The sequence below is a fragment of the Tupaia chinensis genome, unplaced genomic scaffold (genome assembly GCF_000334495.1).
Source record: "Tupaia chinensis unplaced genomic scaffold, TupChi_1.0 Scaffold000195_1, whole genome shotgun sequence".
NCBI classification, from domain to species: domain Eukaryota; kingdom Metazoa; phylum Chordata; class Mammalia; order Scandentia; family Tupaiidae; genus Tupaia; species Tupaia belangeri.
Genome location: NW_006159670.1, coordinates 1,720,300 through 1,738,800, shown reverse-complemented (window position 1 = coordinate 1,738,800; position 18,501 = coordinate 1,720,300). Strand labels below are relative to the sequence as shown.

General features: G+C 40.5%; 1 protein-coding gene across 1 annotated transcript in view; it reads right to left on the bottom strand.

The window, feature by feature from the left end:
• YTHDC2 (YTH N6-methyladenosine RNA binding protein C2) overlaps positions 1-18,501 on the bottom strand; it is a 93,620-nt gene that overhangs the window by 23,347 nt on the left and 51,772 nt on the right. The window contains exons 13-23 of the mRNA XM_006146896.3: positions 17,716-17,894; positions 17,382-17,478; positions 17,215-17,302; positions 17,051-17,131; positions 13,320-13,402; positions 7,518-7,623; positions 5,498-5,617; positions 4,928-5,200; positions 2,383-2,509; positions 1,259-1,464; positions 726-921 (exon numbers count right to left, since the gene is read on the bottom strand). Of these exons, the coding sequence (XP_006146958.3) occupies positions 726-921; positions 1,259-1,464; positions 2,383-2,509; positions 4,928-5,200; positions 5,498-5,617; positions 7,518-7,623; positions 13,320-13,402; positions 17,051-17,131; positions 17,215-17,302; positions 17,382-17,478; positions 17,716-17,894 (1,556 nt within the window). The remainder of the gene's footprint in view (positions 1-725; positions 922-1,258; positions 1,465-2,382; positions 2,510-4,927; positions 5,201-5,497; positions 5,618-7,517; positions 7,624-13,319; positions 13,403-17,050; positions 17,132-17,214; positions 17,303-17,381; positions 17,479-17,715; positions 17,895-18,501) is intronic.

The window sequence follows — 18,501 nt, the reverse complement described above, 5'->3', positions numbered from 1 at the left end:
GGCGTGAGTTTTAAGCCACCGGGTCCAGGACGCGAACCACGGTCGACTACGTGGGAGTCCAGCGACATAGCCATTACGCTAACTGCTGGTCCAAGGTTTCAATTTTTAAAAAAAGAAAAAAACTATATAGCAAAATACATCACAGAAAAATAGTATAAAACTCCAAGATAATACAAAAGAAAAAACAGGATAAATTAGAAAGACAAAAACAGTAATAATAAAGTTATACTCTGGTTCTTTGAACAGACTAACAGATAACCCTCCATGAATTTATAATAAAGAAGAATGTGAAGATCTATTTATAAAATCAGAGAGACAGACAGAAACAGAGAGAAAGTGAGAAATCACCCCTCGGGGGCATGGTCACACTGCAATCCCCTCTGCTCCATTCTCCTCTCAGGATTTTGGGCATGCACGCACACGTGGCTGGCCTGAGTTTCAAGCCGCCACATCCGGGACTCGAACCACAGCCATGTGAGAGTCCAACGCCTTAACCTCTATGCCACCTACTAGCCCTGGGAGTCCAGCAACTTAACCACCACGCCACCTGCTGGCCCTTTAGAAATCAATTTCAAGACAGTAGTACAGAACGGTATTTCCTAATTAGTCTAACAATATCAAAAGGGAACTAATACTACACACATTTTTATAATTTTACCTTTTGGCTTAATAAAAACAAAATTTTCATTTCAAATAGATTTTTATTCCCTTCAGAATACATTTACCTCTAAAGGACGAAGGTTCCTGAAGGGCATTACTTGCCAGCCTAGCTGGTCCACAGAACACCAACACCGTGACGGGTGTCACTGCTGAACAACATCGAATGTTAGCTATTCGGTGGGCTCTGGTCATTTCATCATAAATGAGCCAATCTGTGGGCAGTGCCTGGATTGCGGCAGCTTGACCATTAGCTGGAGGGATCTGTAAGGGAAACAAATTTTAAAAAGTGTTAACTGTATTTATCCCCTAGCTTATTAAGGATACTTAAAATAAAGTCCCTCAACAAAAAGACGATTACGTGCGTGCCCAAGTCAGAATTAAAGTGAGTCATTGCTCACGCAGCTTGTACACAAGCATCAGTACTGGGCACTGTCTCTTCCAGCTCTGAGACCCAATCCGAATCTGCCCCAGTGTTTAATTACACATAGATAACTAGGTAATTCCTTCAAGCAGCCAGGGGCTTGGAGCATTTTTCACTGATCTTCAACTACCTAAACTAGTTTCACCTCAAGGCCTAAGAGCATCAAAAAAGTTTTACCTTTTTATATTGAGGCTGACTGAGAACTGAAGTGGGATGAAATCGTACTTTTTTCTCCTTTGGCCCTGTCAATACTACATTCTCTCTGTCCACATGGACTAAATTAGGATACATGCCTGCCACCAACGCAGCTTTAACGACAGCCCAGTTCTCAGAGTTCGTGTTCACATCTCGAATATCACCACCACCTCGTGCTCTAACAAAACCTAGATGGGGGAAGAAAAACCCACACCAACTTTTTCTATCGTGCAAAAGATACTTCTAAATTTATATATTTTTTACCAAAAAAAAGGTACAACTCATTTAAATGTAGTGATATTCAAGTTCCAAAAAAAAAAGACACACAATAGAATCTCCTTTGGGAAGTTGTTTAAAATGTAGAACAATGTTCTAGAAAGTTCACACCTGCTCAGGTAAGAAAAGTAAGTAGAAGGGGGCCTAAGGGATTTTTCTAAATGCACATTTGCAACAATAAGCTGCTGTCAGAAACACACTAAATTCACAGCTGGAAACCTACACCATGCTTCTGACTTGTTTCAATCACATTTGGGTCTTGAAAGACACCAGTCCTCAAGACGAGGTCAAATCCACAGTATTCTTGCTCGAGTTTAGAAGGTCCTTCACTTCTCCCCGTATTTGAGACAACTCTAAACCCCCTTCTCATTCCTGATATTACTTCGGCATAGCAGCTGGCCCGTGAATCCACACTCTGGTACCTTGTTCAATGTCCTAAGCCACTTGGGCATGTAATTTTAAAAGGAAACAGTAACACTGGCATCCAATTGTTTTAGTGTTCCGAAAATAAAAAGACCAGCATTCGTATCAATTTACTTAAACTTTCATCATTCCTATCTCATAGAGCTAAAGGAGAATCTAGTAAGTGTAAGATCTAAATTGATTTCGGACAATAAATGATGAACAGCTCATCTGCTCACAGACTTCTCAGTTACAGCTTCTGCAACACTTGTTTTCACCACCAAAAGTTGAGGCTATTTAGAAGTTCATGAATTAGTCTATAAATATAAGATATACAACTTGATAATGTCGTAAACATAATAGGCAGTGATAGAAGTATTACGAGGTATGAGTCAGGCTTAAATAGGCTCTGTGAGGGACGACGTTACCTGATGCTCTAAGCTGACCAAGTAACTGCGTTCTCATGCCTATGATTATTTCCATGGTAGCTTGTGAAAGAAAATTCTTTTCACAAAAGGCTCGCTCCCACCCATCACTTCGTGCTTTCTGCCATGCCTAGAAAAACAGAATAATTACATAACAAGATACACCAATTATTTCTTTTTTAAATTATTTTATTTAACTTTATTCATTTATTTATTTGTTTCAATTTGACCAGAGAGAGACAGAGACAGAGAAAGAGAGAGAGAGAGAAAGCAAGGTCCAGGACTCAAACTGCAGTCGGCCATGTGGGAGGCCAGCACCCTTCACCACCAAGCCATCTGCCGGCCCCACCAATCATTTCTTAACAAGACGGCAAAGTAACTGAAAACCACTATACTAACCACACCTGGTCAATTCTCCTTATTCTAATTTTCTATAAAATACTTTATAGTCAAGTAAAATTTATCATTTATCATTAGTTTATATTCAAATGGTACAAAAAAAACCACTGAGTTTGTAAAATCCCAATGAGAACTAAGTTATCAAATAAGCTACTTGACCAACTATGTAAATATAAATATATTTACATTTTCAGATATATTTACTAATTTTTTTTTTTTTTTTTTTTGCTAGAGAGTACAGGCAAAGGAGACAGAGGCAGAGAGAGAAGAGAAAGCAGCCCCCTGGGGAATGGTCAGGCCACAATCCCTTCTCCTCCATCGCTCCCCTTTTGTGATTTTGGGTACACACGCACATGTGCCAGTCATGTTTCTAAAGGTGCCAGGTCCTGGACCCCGATTGCACAGTTGACTATTTGAGATCTGGCTTCCTTAACTACCAGGCCTCAGAGCCAGCCTGCATTTACTAATTTATTCTACAAAAGTGTGAGAGGTTTCCAACTAAGTCATCTTAACATATTTATATCTAAGAATCCTGCTACTGTGGTATTTCCAAAAATAATCTCTATACCCACCCTTGTAATCTGAGAATGCAAAGTAGGAGTTCTACAAACTGTCTACATGCAACATAAGAAAGCTCCCTTTGAAAATGAGTTCTCTTGTTTGGGAGTACAAGCAAAAGACCTGTGCTTTTGCAGGAGCTGGGGAGAAAGTACAGGGCAGACAAGGGCTCCATGAGGGCACGAAGTGTCTCTGCTTCTCTACACAGAGCTGCATTATGGCTCTCCTGACGCCCAGTGCTCCAGACCGCTCTGCAATCCTCTCTCAGCTGACCCACTAACTCTAATAGCCACATCTCATTAACAATGAGTCCCCCACTGTTCAGTAACACGAGGGATCACAAGGACTGTTTTAATATTATGTGCATGTTGGGAAAGTCCTGTATGACTGGAAAAGGGTATTCTCTGCATAAACAAAGTAAAGTTTTTAAAAATACACAGGCACAGCCTACACCGAAGAGAATTTATGGATAAACAGTGATGTCTACCTAATCTTCCCCACAGATCTATTTTTAAATTACATTTCACTAAGATTGTGATTTTTAAATTTTACTTTATATAACTAGGTTCTCAGCATGCTGTTTGAGTACAGAAGAAAAAGATGTTCTCTAAAATATCAATAAATAGGCATTAATTTTAAGATAATTTTCTTATAAGCTTTGTTCTATATACTTAAAATAACATTATATATGATATTTCTTAATAAAATTTTAGAGCATTCCTGGGCAAAGATATGATTTTAAGTATAAGGAATGTAGTATTTAAAAAATAATCCAAGGGCTACCATGGTAGCATGGTGGTTAGGACACTGCACTCCCAGACGGCTGACCACAGTTCGAGCACCAGATCTGGTGGCTTAAAAGTCACCAGGGCGTGAGCATGTGTGCCCAGAATCCCAAGAGGAGAATGGAAAAGGGATCATGGCACGGCCACCCACTTCCGAGGGTGAGTTCTCACTTTTTCTCACTGTTTCTCTCTCTCTCTGGCAAGCGCACATACCCGATGGCAAAAACCTTAAAAACTAGTAACACCAATCCAAGGGGCCAGCCCCATAGCACAGTCACGAAGCACTGCCACTGGGGCCAATGCCATGTGGCTGACTGGGGTCAGAGACTCCATTCCGAAGGCCTGAAAACCACTCCAGGCACATGTGCATGCATACCTAACATCCTGACGGGGAGGCGAAATGGAGGGAAAAGAACTCCAGTGTGACCATGCCCCACCAGGGGAGTACTTCCTCTTTCCTCTCTCTCTCTTTTTCTCTCTGGTGAGGGCATGCGCCCTCTTGACAATAAAAAAAAAATCCATAAAATTCAGTTCAACTAATTTAAGTATAAAGATAAGCAAATACACACACACACACACATACACACATAGCCCGATTATGAGAAAATGCAGGGAAAAATTAAAATAGAGAAAAACATATGTTTAACATATTAACAGCAAGAAGATATTGTTCGGGGTTATTAACAAAAAGGTAACGTCATAAAAAAGAAAACTTCAAAGAATTCTAAGCCATTTTTTATCATTATTATCGTTATGGAAATCACTCCGCCTGCAGCATTTCAGAAGTAGAGTGGCAGCAGCGGTACCTGGAACGCCCTCAGGAGGGCCATGTGGTCACTGAACGTCCCTGCAGTGAAGCGCCTCCGACACAGCATCGCGGCACGCTTCTGGGAGGCCTGGGCAGGCAGAACAAAAGGGTCCCGGTAGGCTAGCGTGCAGGCAATCGTGAGAATGGGGTCCAGACACTTCAAGACGACAGCACACAGGACCATTTTACCAAGGTGCGGCTCTACTGGCAAGTCGGCCAGGTGGTACCCAAGTTCGGTCAGGTCTTCCCACGCATCCATGGCATCGATTGTCTGAGTAAAAGGATCGACACAGGATTTGCATGATCACAAACTGTGTTTAGCCACACCACACACTTCAAAACCCGTAAGGAAGAATTTTTTTTTTTTGCTACCACTTCTCATAAAAATTATTTTGCTTCAAATATATAAAATAACTATACTTACTGTTTTACTATATTTATCTCAAGTGTTAATCAAGGTACATAACCATTTAAGATCTATTTTTTTAAATACAAAATTAATTACGGCATATTTTCATTTGGTTTAAATTTCAAGTTAGAAAAGGCAAATAAACCTATTAAGACCAACCTTAAGCATCTGTACAGCATTTCTTACAATTAAAGCCGGAGGAGGTTCAGGAGCTTTCATAAGGAAATCAGCAATGGGACAATTAACTGGTGCTAACAACTTGGTGTGTAAACAAAGTTCCTGTAAACAAAGCAGTAGACAATACTGAACATTTTTAAAGAATATAACATTGACTTACTTTGAAACAAGTCAAGGGAAGCTCAGTCCCCAAACACAAATGAATAGCAGAGGGCACACTGTCTTTCTATGAAAGAGGGGCTCACGCTCTGCCCTAGATGCCAGAACCTTAACAAACACCCTACACTTACACCACAATTAACCCTGGCCTACTGGCAACATGTCTTCACATGGTTTCTATACATAACAATCAGAGTCACTGTCCAAAAGCTATCTTATTTCCCTTTGTGCTTACTACATACTAGAATCTTTAATCCATCCAACAAATATTAACGTGTTTTCTAGGTACAAGTTGGACAAAAAAAGGAGGACAAAAAGTCAAGTGCCTGCTTTCATAGTTTACATGATAGTATAAAAACAGATCTTAACCAACTGATTTTACAACTAACTACTTAATTCCAATTGTGACAAGTACTATGAAAGATACGGGAAGATTCAGAGATAACGTGAGATTTAACCAAGTTCAGGAAAGAGCAGGGAAGGGAGCTAGACCACGGTAGGTCAAAAGTAGTTTGCCTGGAGATGACCCCTAAGCTAAGACGTAAAGGTCGGGGGGAGGTCATTTCAAAACAGGGTAAGGGGAGGAGTCTAGGGAGAGAGAGAAGAGCACACAGGAAGTTACTGACAGGAAGTAAGACAGGCTTGAGAAACCAAAACTACTAGTGTAAGCAGAGGAGGATGGCAAACAACAAAACTGAGAAACACAGGAAGGAACAGACCAGGTAAGCTCTTGTTAAAAATACTAAATCTTATCTCAAGAGTAGTAAAAAAAAATACACAAAGGCATGAGAAGTGGGGAATTATCTTAGGTATATGGATGCCAAAAACCACGAACCTGCACCTTTTTAAAGGTTTGGAATTCAGTGTCTAGCCCAACAGACCAAAGACCCAAATAAATGCACTTCCAAGGCCAGCAGGTGGCGTGGTGGTTAAGGGCACTGGACTCCCATGTGGCCGACCCCAGTTTGAGTCCTCGACCTGGAGGCTCACGTGTTCTGTCTTTCCCCTTCTGTTACTCTGCCCCTCTCTGGTCAAATTTAAATAAATAAATAGATAAAGTTAAATCATTCTTTTTAAAAATAAATAAATAAATGCACTTCCAGCAGTTTTATCAAAACTGCATAGTATCTAGCTGTTCCATGAAGTTAGAAAACTTCAAGAAAAACAATTAATAAAGCACTGGAACTCTCAGTCAACTCAGTTCCAAAGCTGCCAAGATAATCTTAGCATCTTACACTAAGATTTTTGTAATAGATCTTGGGCCTTAATTCGTTTTCAAATCCTATTGAGAATTTAACAGATGAATACCATGTTGTTGAGACTCAGTTTTGCATTAAAAACAACAAAAAACTTACAAACTGTACCATAATTTAAATACACTCAAATAATTCTTTAAAATTTTTGAAGGTTTATAAATTGTATTTCATTAAACAGAAAAAATATTTTTGTTATAGATATAACCACCCCCTAAATGTTTTATAATTTGCTTTTTTTTTCTGGAGAGGTTTTGGCGATAGGGCACGTGCACTCACCAGAAAGACAGAGAGAGACAGAGAGACAGAGAGCGAGAAATCACCCCCCAGGGGGATGGCCACGCCACAATCCCTTTTCCTCTATTCTCCTCTCACGATCTTGGGCACACACGCACACGCACCGGTGTGAGTTTAAGCCACCGGGTCCGGGACGTGAACCACGGTCAACTACATGGGAGTCCAGCGACATAGCCATTATGCTAACTGCTGGTCCCTATAATTTGATTTTTCAAAATTCTACTAAGTTTAAGCTAAAATAGCCCCTCTCATCCCTCACCCACAGGAAGTTTTAGAATTAAATAAATTTCTACCTGTAATGGCATCCTCAAAAGTTCTGGAGTCTGAAATTCCAACATGTTTTGGAATCGGAGTCTACTGAAGAGACGGAAACAAATTCCAGGCCGACATCGGCCCGCCCTTGTAAATGAAATAAAGATTAAGACTCAAACGATGAATAAAGGTTATCATACACAGTAAAAGCAATGTGACTTGACAGAGATAAACCAGGACTGCCATATTTGAGTTTGAATCCTTACTTACCCTCTATGAATCCTTTCGGAAGGCACTTCTCTTATCATTTTAAAGTAAGATTCAGAAATGGCAACTACCTGATACACATTCTAGGATTATGGTTAAAAAAAAGGTAAAAGAACATACATATGAAAAGGAGTGAAAAACGAAGCACAAATACTTAGTGACTCAAACCCAGCCAGTCTGATTAAGCTGATATCAAGCACTGTGTTCAGGCCCAGAGGTCAGCGCTGCACAGACTGAGCACAAAACTCCCAGGGAGCACGGTCGCACACACTGGTATGATTTTTCTGGGAAATGACAGAAGACTACCTTGAAGAAATTCACGTTCACCCAGCGTCACTGTCACTGTATCAGTTAATGGCAGGGCTGCCTACGCTGAGTGACAGGGATACAGAAACATTCCTATCCTCATGGAACTCCCAGTCCAGAGAGGCAACATCACACACACTATGGAAAGGGCTGCAAAACCTACCAGTGTTAGACCACTCCTGCCAGCACGCACTGCACGCACGACAGCCTTCCGCTTTCACCCATCCAGCCCAAGAGACTTCCATCTCTGCCCGGTCCTTAACAACGGTTTCTCTGAGCCCTGCCCTTACTCCTCTGTCTCCTTAGGCTACGCTCCCTCTCCAGGTTATCTTTTCTTGGTCTAGGCTTTCATCGTATGGCACATGCACTCACCAGAGAGAGAGAGAGAGGTAAAGGGGGTAGCCAGATCTCAGCAACACACCAGTGACCTTTAAAGACAAGTAGAGACACACCCTTGTGCTGACACTGCAGGGCTAGCAAAAGCTTTAGCAAGGACACGATTCTGCTTTCTATGTCAACACCACAAGATGGTATAAATGAAAGAAACTGCCAGTCAGAGAAGGCCCAGGAAGATAAGAGACTTGTCTAGGACCACAAGACGCCAGACGGTCCACACCTTCAGTCCGTAACGTCAAAGAACAACCGGCTTTGCATTTTGCTTCTCCCTCCCCCTTTTTGTCCTATAAAACAATAAACACGGGAATGGCTCATAGCCACGATACCTCCCTCCATCAGGATCTGGATCACCCAATCCCCGCTGTTCTACACTTGTGTGTCTGTGTGTTTCTTTTCAATCCACGATCACTCCCCCTCAGGATCATGTCTCCCAGAGCAGGTCATGGCAGAGAGGGAAAGTGAGAAGCCACCCTGCGGGGAGGGGATGGCCACAACAAAATCCTTTCTCCTCCTGTCTCCTCTTAGGATTTTGGGCACAAACACCAGACATACGTGCCTGGCTTGATTTTCAACCATAGGGCCAGGACTAAAACCATGGTTGGCCATGTGGGAATCCAGCACCTTAACCGGCATACCTTGTGATGGCCCCCCAAGGTGATCCTTCCTTTTCTCTTAAGTTCAACTTCCATCCCTCTGAGATCTCCTTATCCTAATTCTAGGCCTATACATCAGAAGCCTCATAGACTGCTCCACTTGAAGTCAACTTAAACTCAACACAAGCAAAAGTCAACTTTTCTCTTAAAGGTACCTCTTCCCATTTCCCTGACAATGGCACCACCACCTAATTTTCTAAGACGCAAACCGACTTTACTTTTAATCCCTCGTTCCCCGGACACAATCAATGCCCGTATTTCTTTACTACAGGTTGAACTGATCATACACTTCTCCCTATTTCTACCACCACTGTAACAATCTAGGTTACTCCCATCTCTCCCCTATTATAAATAAATGTATACTGGGGCCTCCTACCACCAGTTTTGTCTCTGCCAAGCCATCATCCAAAGAGCTGAAAGAACACTGTAATTACGTCATTCCTTCATTTATTAAAAAGAAGGAAGAGGCGTTTGTTGTGGAACAGAAAATGGTGTTAAAACTCATTAATTAATTGGGCTCTAACATGGACTGAAACAATTGCCCCACCTCAAATTTAAATTATCAGGCAAAAATTTGTTCATCCCTCTACCCCTAACATATGCACAGTGTGGAAAACTTCCAATAACTATTTGTTGAAAAAATGACAATAAAAATTAGCATGATTCCTGACCTTCATCTCCAAAGATTTCCTACCTACGATATACGAGTGTGGCTCAATGTATCAAGCCGCACGGTCCTAAGAGGGAAACAGACAAAGTAACAAGAATGGCAAGGCTCTTGTGGGCACATGAGAGCCACCAGGTACAGAAATAATGCTTATAAACCTTCAATATGTGAGACATTCGTTCAAAGTCAGCATTTGATGTATTTTGCTAGTTAAAATGTAAGAGAAATTGGTTTAATAATCACTGAAAATCATACCTTTTTCTTGCCTTCTAAAAAAATGAAAAAGGGGAACCAGCAGTTAGCGTAATGGCTATGTCGCTGGACTCCCACGTAGTCGACCGCGGTTCGTGTCCCGGACCCGGTGGCTTAAAACTCACGCCGGGCATGTGTGCGTGCGTGCCCAAGATCCCGAGAGGAGAATGGAGGAGAAGGGATTGCGGCGTGACCATCCCCCCTGGGGGGTGATTTCTCGCTTTCTGTCTCTATGTCTCTGTCTGTCTGGCGAGCGCACGCGCCCTACAGTGAAAATCTCTCAAAAAAAAAAAAAAAAAAAGAAAAAGTAACCAAAGCAGAGTAAAATAAACCAACCGCAAAAATAAATAAATAAATAAATAAATAAAATTATATCCTCCTCCAAGAGCCCACAAATTCTTTTCTAAAACAGTTTAAAGTTTATATATGTATTTCCTTCATGAGAGAAAAATAAAAAGATAGGCAAGCACTCTTGACAGTGTCTTCTCGACACAATCTTCCCCCACTCCCCAGCCCTGCAGCCCACTGGGATCAACAGGACCATAGGCAGCAATCCTGGCTCCCCCGCAGCCACTGGACATCCACGAATCCTCTACCTCAGAGTCAGCAGTCATGAATTGGTTTTTGTAATGTTACTCCAGATTTTTTAATGTATTTTTCTTTTTTGGGGGGTGGGAAGGGATGATCCTCATGGTGTAAACATTTTCCTTATTTATTTTTCTTTAAGAATTATTTACTTACCTACTTTTTAAAATTTTAGACAGAGAGAAATAGAAAGTGAGAAAGGAAGTCATGAAATCCTGGACTCAAACCATGGCCGGCCACGTGGGTGTCTAGCACCTTAACCACCGAGACACCTACGGAAGCCTTCCATGTGTATTTTTCTAAATACATAAACAAGCATAAACACATACAATTTCATACAAGAGACGATCAGATGCACACTCTATAAGGGGATTACAAAGAGTGTGCCACAACGGAATTAAAGTGTGAGTTTATTTTTGTGCAAAAAATTCTGAAATCTATGCAATTTTCCTATTTAAACTTTTCCATAACCTTTTTAAAGACTTCATATGTTACTTTTTTCAACTAATGATATATCCTGAAAACATTCTACGTAAGAACACAGAGATCGACATTTTTCCTTTGAATAGCTACGTGGTATGTCACTTAACGTAACTTAATCACATCACTATTGATGGACACTATGCTTTTCTCAGACTCTTCATTAAAATGTTACAAAAACCATTCTTGGGAACCAGCAGTTAGCGTAATGGCTATGTCGCGGGACTCCCACGTAGTCGACCACGGTTTGTGTCCCAGACCCGGTGGCTTAAAACTCACGCCAGGCGCGTGTGCGTGCGTGCCCAAGATCCCAAAAGGAGAATGGAGGAGAAGGGATTGTGGCGTGGCCGTCCCCACTGGGGGGTGATTTCTCGCTTTCTGTCTCTATGTCTCTCTCTGTCTGGCGAGCGCACGCACCCTATAGCAAAAACCTCTCCAAAAAAAGAAAAAAAACATTCTTATACGTGTATTTCTCTATATAAGTACAACTGTGCTCAGAATAAATTATGAGAAGCGGAATCCACAGTCAGAGTGGATTTGGGTCAAGTCTCCAGTTAACCCTCTGAGAAAGTCACACTAATACACACTCCCACATCGAAATGGGAAAGGCCATGTCTCAGTCACGACGTTGTTACACACTACTAGACATTTCCTCAATGCCAATGTGACTGATATGCAAAATAGTGCCTCATTAATTCGTACTGATTTTGGTAGGTATGTAAGGTGGTACATGAGATTATATATTAATAGCCATGCATAGTTTTTATTTTGGTAAACTGCCTATTTAGTACTATACCCATTTTATTTTAATTATTGGGTTTTGATTTTTTAAAGGCTTTTTTGTGGAATAAGGAAATTAGACTTTACCCTAAATTCCAAATGTCTAGAATTTTTGTTTTTGTTTTTAAAGCTTTTTGCATCTGGGGACCAGCAGTTGGCATAATGGCTATGTTGCTGGACTCTCAGGCAGTCGACCACGGTTCAAGTCCCAGACCCAGTGGCTTAAACTCGCGCTGGGTATGTACACGTGTGCCCAAGATCCCGAGAGGAGAATGGAGGATTGCAGCATGGCCATCCCCCCGGGGGGTGATTTCTCACTTTCTGTCTCTCTCTCTCTGTCTTTCTGGTGAGCACACACACCCTATAGCAAAAACCTCTCCAAAAAGAAAAATAAAAAGCTTTTTGCATCTGTTGAGTGTACTGGGCAGAAGTTTTAAATTTTAACGTAACCTAAATTTGGCTTTTTCTTTAAGCTTATTTATTCTATTCATGATAGTGAGCACATGCACATGACAGAGAGCGAGCGAGCAGAGCACCTTCAAAGGTGCCTTGTCACTCACTCTGGTGTGTCAGGATCCTGTGCATGCACACGTACCCCATGTGTTTTTAAGCAGATCCAGACATCTGAACCCACAGGCGGGCATGTGGCATTATAGTTCTGTCTGCTGCCAACTGCACCACATCGCTGAGCCCGAGGTTAGATTTTTTACAAAAGTATTAAGAGTTTGCTTCCTGGGACCAGCAGTTAGCGTAATGGCTATGTCGCTGGACTCCCATGTAGTCGACTGCTGCTCGAGTCCCAGACCCGGTGGCTTAAACTCACGCTGGGCTGCGCGTGTGTGCCAAAGATTCCGAGAGGGGAATGTAGGAGAAGGGACTGCAGAGTGGCCATCCCCCCTGGGGGGTGATTTCTCGCTTTCTATCTCTCTCTGTCTTTCTGGCAAGCGCATGCGCCCTATAGTAAAATCTTCTCCAAAAAAAGAAAAAAAAAAAAAAGTTTGCTTCCCAAAAATATAAAAATTAAAACTAATTGAGGGGCCAGCAGATGGCATAATGGTTACATCACTGGACTCCCACGTAGTCAACCATAGTTTGAGTCCCAGAGCCAGTGGCTTAAAACACATACCGGGCATGTGTATGTGCATGCCCAAGATTCCAAAAAGAAAATGGAGGAGAAGGGACTGCAGCGTGGCTGTTCCCCTGGAAGGGGTAATTTCTAGAGGACTGCAGCGTGGCTGTTCCCCTGGAAGGGGGAATTTCTAATTTTCTATCTCTCTGTCTCTCTGTCTCTCCAGCGAGAGCACACACTCTGTAGCAAAAATTGACTCTATTAAAAAAAAGAAGACTAACGGAAAACTAGTATTTTATAGGAAGAGAAATAGATGATAAATATGTAGTAGATATGAAAATGTTTCCACATTACAGGCAATGAATGAAGTACATTAAATATACATTACCTGCCTTTTCGCTGTATGGCACTAGCTTTGGAAATCCACACCATTTTTAACATTGTAACAAAATTCAGTGCATCAAAGGATTTCTGCAATATTTAAATCATCATTAAGTTAAAACATAAAAAGTGTTTAAGAGGAAACAGCAAGAAATATTATCAATATATCTTAACAAGGCAAGTTTAATTCAAAGACCCATCTTGATTAAGTAATTAGAACAGACTATTAATTTTTTTAAATCCAGATTCTCTGGTTACATTCTAAGAAAAACGAGAATGAAGGCAAAAACTAAAGTCGCAAGACCTGTAAAACTCCTCCATCCTGTGCTTTGTTATTTGTTGCTCTCTGCTACAACTAACAGCCACTTCTCATAGCACACCAAGATGCAGAGAACTGAGCTATTTACTCTCTTGATGTCAACAGTCTATGAGACTTTTCATCACTGTGGAGAATAGCAGTGCTCAGGGAAAGACATTTTCTGAAACAATTTTCAGGGAGCTGTTCTGGAAGAGTAAGATTAACAGCAATCACTAAACTAGTTTTATCCCAAAGTAAAAATGTTTCTTAATTTCTCCTTCTTTATAGCTACTTAACTACTAATGAAGCTAGCCTATCTGAAAAAGAACTATTGGGTTGCTGGAAAAGCCGCGATGTGCGGCTGGCAGGTGGCGTGCTGGTTAAGGGTGCTGGACTCCCAGATGGCCGACCATGGTTGAGTACTGGACCTGGCAGTTTGCTTTCTCACTTTCTCTCTCTCACATACTCTGAGCCTTTTCTCACTTTCTCTCTCTCTCACATACTCTGAACCTCTCTGGTCATATAAAAATAAAGTAATATAGAATATTTCTTTTAAAAAAGTCATGATGCATTTTTTAGAAAAAAAATTTAAAGAATTATTTTATTTATTTATTTAAATTTGCTATAGGGTACACACAATTACCAGAGAGAGACAGAGAGAGAAACAGAAAGTGAGAAGGCAAACCAGAACCAGAACTCAAACTCTTCTTGGCCACATATAGAAGTCCAGCCTTTCAACCACCACACCACCTGCTGGCCCTGAGAAATATCTTAAAAGAATACATTTCTGAGACCAGCAGTTGGTGTAATGGCTATGTCACTGGACTCTCATGTAGTCAACCACAGTTTGAGTTCTGGACCCGGTGGCTTAAACTCACACCAGGTGCATGTGCCATGCATGCCCAAGATACAGAAAGGAAAGAGGATTGTGGCATGGACATTCCCTCGGGGATGGGGGCGGGGGGTGATTTCTCGCTTTCTGTCTCTCTGTCTCCGTCTTTCTGGCAAGCACACACACCCTACAGCAAAAAACCTCTCCAAAAAAATTAAAATAAATTTTAAAAAAAGAATATATTTCTAACTAGATTATATACTTCAAACATTAGGCAACTTATGTTTTCCCTTCATAAAATAACTGTATAGAGCAAATAAAAATGTGTTCCTATAATAGTTTAAATACAGAATTTTTTTTGAATACCATTCTTGAGTCCGACCCATAACCTCATGGTTAAGGAAGTCAGAACCCACAGAGCTGACTGTATTTGGACTTCCAGTCCCAGTGGCTTAAAAAACACACTGGGCACCTGTGCGTGCATGCCCAAATCCAGACAGGACAGAGACGTGGAGACCGGAGTGCGGCAGGACCAGTCCTTGCAGGTGCTTTCTCCCTCCCTCCCTCTCTGTCTCTGACTTTCACGGAAGAGCACACACACCTTCCGGCAACAAGAAGAAAAGAAACTATGCTTCTTAGTTTGTAATAAAATATACAATCTTACATTTGTCAATTTTGTATATAAAATATATTGTGACACTATCATCATGTCTAAACGGTGGTTTACCTCATAAATAACACCAAAGAGAATTAATTTCTAAAATTAATGTCTTAATTTCTCCTACTTCATGAGCTTCATATAATTTTAGGACAATAAAATCTGAATTTTCATAAGCTCTTCATTCAGGATTTTAGTGATAACATTAATTATTGTCCTATTAAAAGAAAATAAGGAGTTAGCTGCTAGTGTGATGGTTACGGTGCTTGACCCCACAGGGCAGACAGTGGTTCAAGTCCCAAACTGGCTGCTGCAAAACCACGCCAGACATGAGAGCATGCATGCCCAAAATTTCAGGAGAATGGAGAAGAAGGAATTGTGGCATGGCTATCCCTGCCCCCACAGGGTGATTCGCACTCCCCCCCTCATTGTTTCTCTCTTGCTCTCCCCAGTGAGTGTACACACCCTATGGCAAAAACCTAAAAAAAAGAAAGAGAAAGAAAATTTATTACTCCTTTACAGTATCCAACTATAATGAATATGCCTAAATTTTTGATAAACATACTCCTATAAATTACCTTGAAAACATTATACAGGAATTAGTTTTTTTCATGTTAAAAAGCATCATTTATGGGCCAGCCTATGGCCTAGTGGTTAAGGCAGCAGGATCCTACATAGCCAACTACGCAGTTGGAGTCCTGGACCTGGTGGCTTGAAAAACAAACCAGGCACGTATGGGTGCAAAATCTCAAGAGGAAAGATGTAGAAAGGACCGTGGTGTGACCATGCCCTATGGGAAGCGCTTTCTCACCTTCCTCCTGTCTCTCCAGCATTCACACATGCCCTCTGGCAAAAAGAAAAAGAAAAAGAAAAAGAAGAATACTCACTGGGTCATTGGAAAAGTCATGACTCGTTTTTTGCATAGAAAAACATGTCATGACTTTTCTGACAACTCAATATAACCACCACACAGAAACAATTTGCTTTCTATAATATGAATAATCTCTCTTTCCTTGAAAAATCAACTACTTCAGGGCCGTGGTAGTTAAGGTGCTAGGCACGCCACATGGCTGACCACGGTTCAAGTTCCAGACCTGGTGGTTTGCTTTCTCACTTTGCCCCCCCCCCTCTCTCTCTCTCTCTCTCACTCTTTGTCGCTCTATGGTCAAATTAAAATAAATGAATAAATAAATAATAAAGAAAGAAAGAGAAAGAAAGAGAGGAAGAAAGTTAGATCAACTACCTCTTTCTTTCAGTTTATGGATTTACCAAAAAAAAAAAAGTTAAGGGCTTTGGGAACCACTAGACATTCCATTCCAATGCTAAAAGAAAATAAATGTTGCCTTTTATTTCTATCAGGGATTGGCAAAGTGGTTCTGTGAAGAGCCTATCAGTGCATATCTTAGACTCTCAAAGATTTGTAATCGCTCAGAATTTGCAACTGCAGTGTAAAAGCAGCCATAGATGACAGCTCAAAGAACAGATGTGGCTGTGTGCCAAGGAAATGTTTTATTTGGCTGCTGGACTGAGCCTGTCGAGTTCTAGTTCACGTATTTGTGTCCTTCCCTTCGGCACAGTTCTCTTGATCACCAACTACAAGTGATAAGAGGACACGGTCCATGAACCATGCAGGAGGAAAACACACAACATTTGTAACTGAACTCCTATTCTGTGTAACAAAATTTTCACTACACTATTTAGCTAAGCCCTTTACCTTCTTCCTAGTATTTAGTGACCAGAAGCTAAACTTTTTCATATAATTTGTTAGAATAATAAAATAAGTCCTAAGTACTGAGTAGAATACCAAGCTTTATAAAACTAACATTACTATGTTAAAGTCACCTAAAACCGAGATTATTCCGTTAAAGTGAATTTTGCTTGTCAAAACATTTGCTGGAATCAAACTTGGCATTTTCCATTCCAGTAAAGATACAACTTACCCACACGTACCTCTTTCACCTTACCAGAATCAATGACAAAGACGACGTCATTGACTGTGATGCTGGTCTCAGCAATGTTGGTAGAGAGGATCTGCAACACAAGATTATTCTCCAGTTAAGCTAGCAGCAGAACCAATAACTGATAACATTTCTTTTAAGATTTTATTTGCTTACTATTTTTCGAACACCTGCGGGAGGGTTTTTTAAGACCTTCTTTTGATCAGACGTTTGCATATTTGAATGAAGCATGAAGACTTGATATCTGTTGACAATGAAAAGAAAAAAATACTACAGTCTCTGTCTGTTATTTTAAGCAACAAATATTAAGCTGTAACTTTTACCTTTGTGCATTGTCAGCAAAACGCTTATCATCAAACAGGATGCGGTCCCTCAGTCCAACAATCTCATCATATCCAGGTAAGAAAATTAATACTGCACCTTGAAGAAGAATAATTTTTTAATATTAAATCTCACTGTAAAATAAGAGGTAATCAACAAGACAAATTATAAAGAACTATATATTTTCAAGTACTGGTAAAAAAAATTTTAAGATGACATAAGAGATACTTCATACATTGCATCAATGCAATTATATAAAAGCTTATACATTCAAAATATTAATTTTAAATCAAATTACATATTTCCATCCAGTTCTTTTAGACAATATTTATTTACCGGCATCACAACTATGGCAGACATTATATAGAAGATGCATGATCAAGTCCAAGTCTACTTTTTCATCATCGAAACTATGATGATAAGCTTTCAGGAGCTCTCTGTCTTCTGCACTGAGGTCACTCCCATTTGTCTGGACCAGAGAACTTTCATCAAGATTTCCAAATTCCAATGAAGCACTAAAAAGAAAAGATCAATTATTATCAAAAATGGTAACCTATAAAGGCCAATTATTCTAAGACTGTCTTCTAATTTCCAGTATGCCTTATAAGGTAAGTGACAATGTTCTAGTTTTAATTCACGTTTCAAGCATAATATTGAAAGTAAAACTTGGCAGTAAGTGTTTTAAGAAAAACACAATCAAAAGACATATCTTCAAAGGGAATATACAAATGATCTATAAGGCTGAGATGGATACAGAACTTGAGCTATGAAGTAATGCTTTCCTTGACCAAAAATCAAGACTTTCTGCTGAGCTTCAGAATCAGTCTGAGCGTTCAGAGGCGTACAGAAGGAGGTGATCTGCTATCTCTCTTCTGTTCCGTTTTCATTCTTTGTGCATCAGATTCAGTGGAAAAAGCGGAATATTCTGACCCTAAGAGTATTCAGATGTTTGGATCCTGTTCACTTGTACCTGTTTAGACACAGTGCATAGAGATTCAGACTGAACTTGAAGAATTAGGAAGAAATGCACCATCCATCAGATGACTAGAATCACTGCAGGGTCACAGAAATATGGAAAAGCAAGAAAATACCTCTCCTCCAAGGGAAAGAATAACTCCTCTT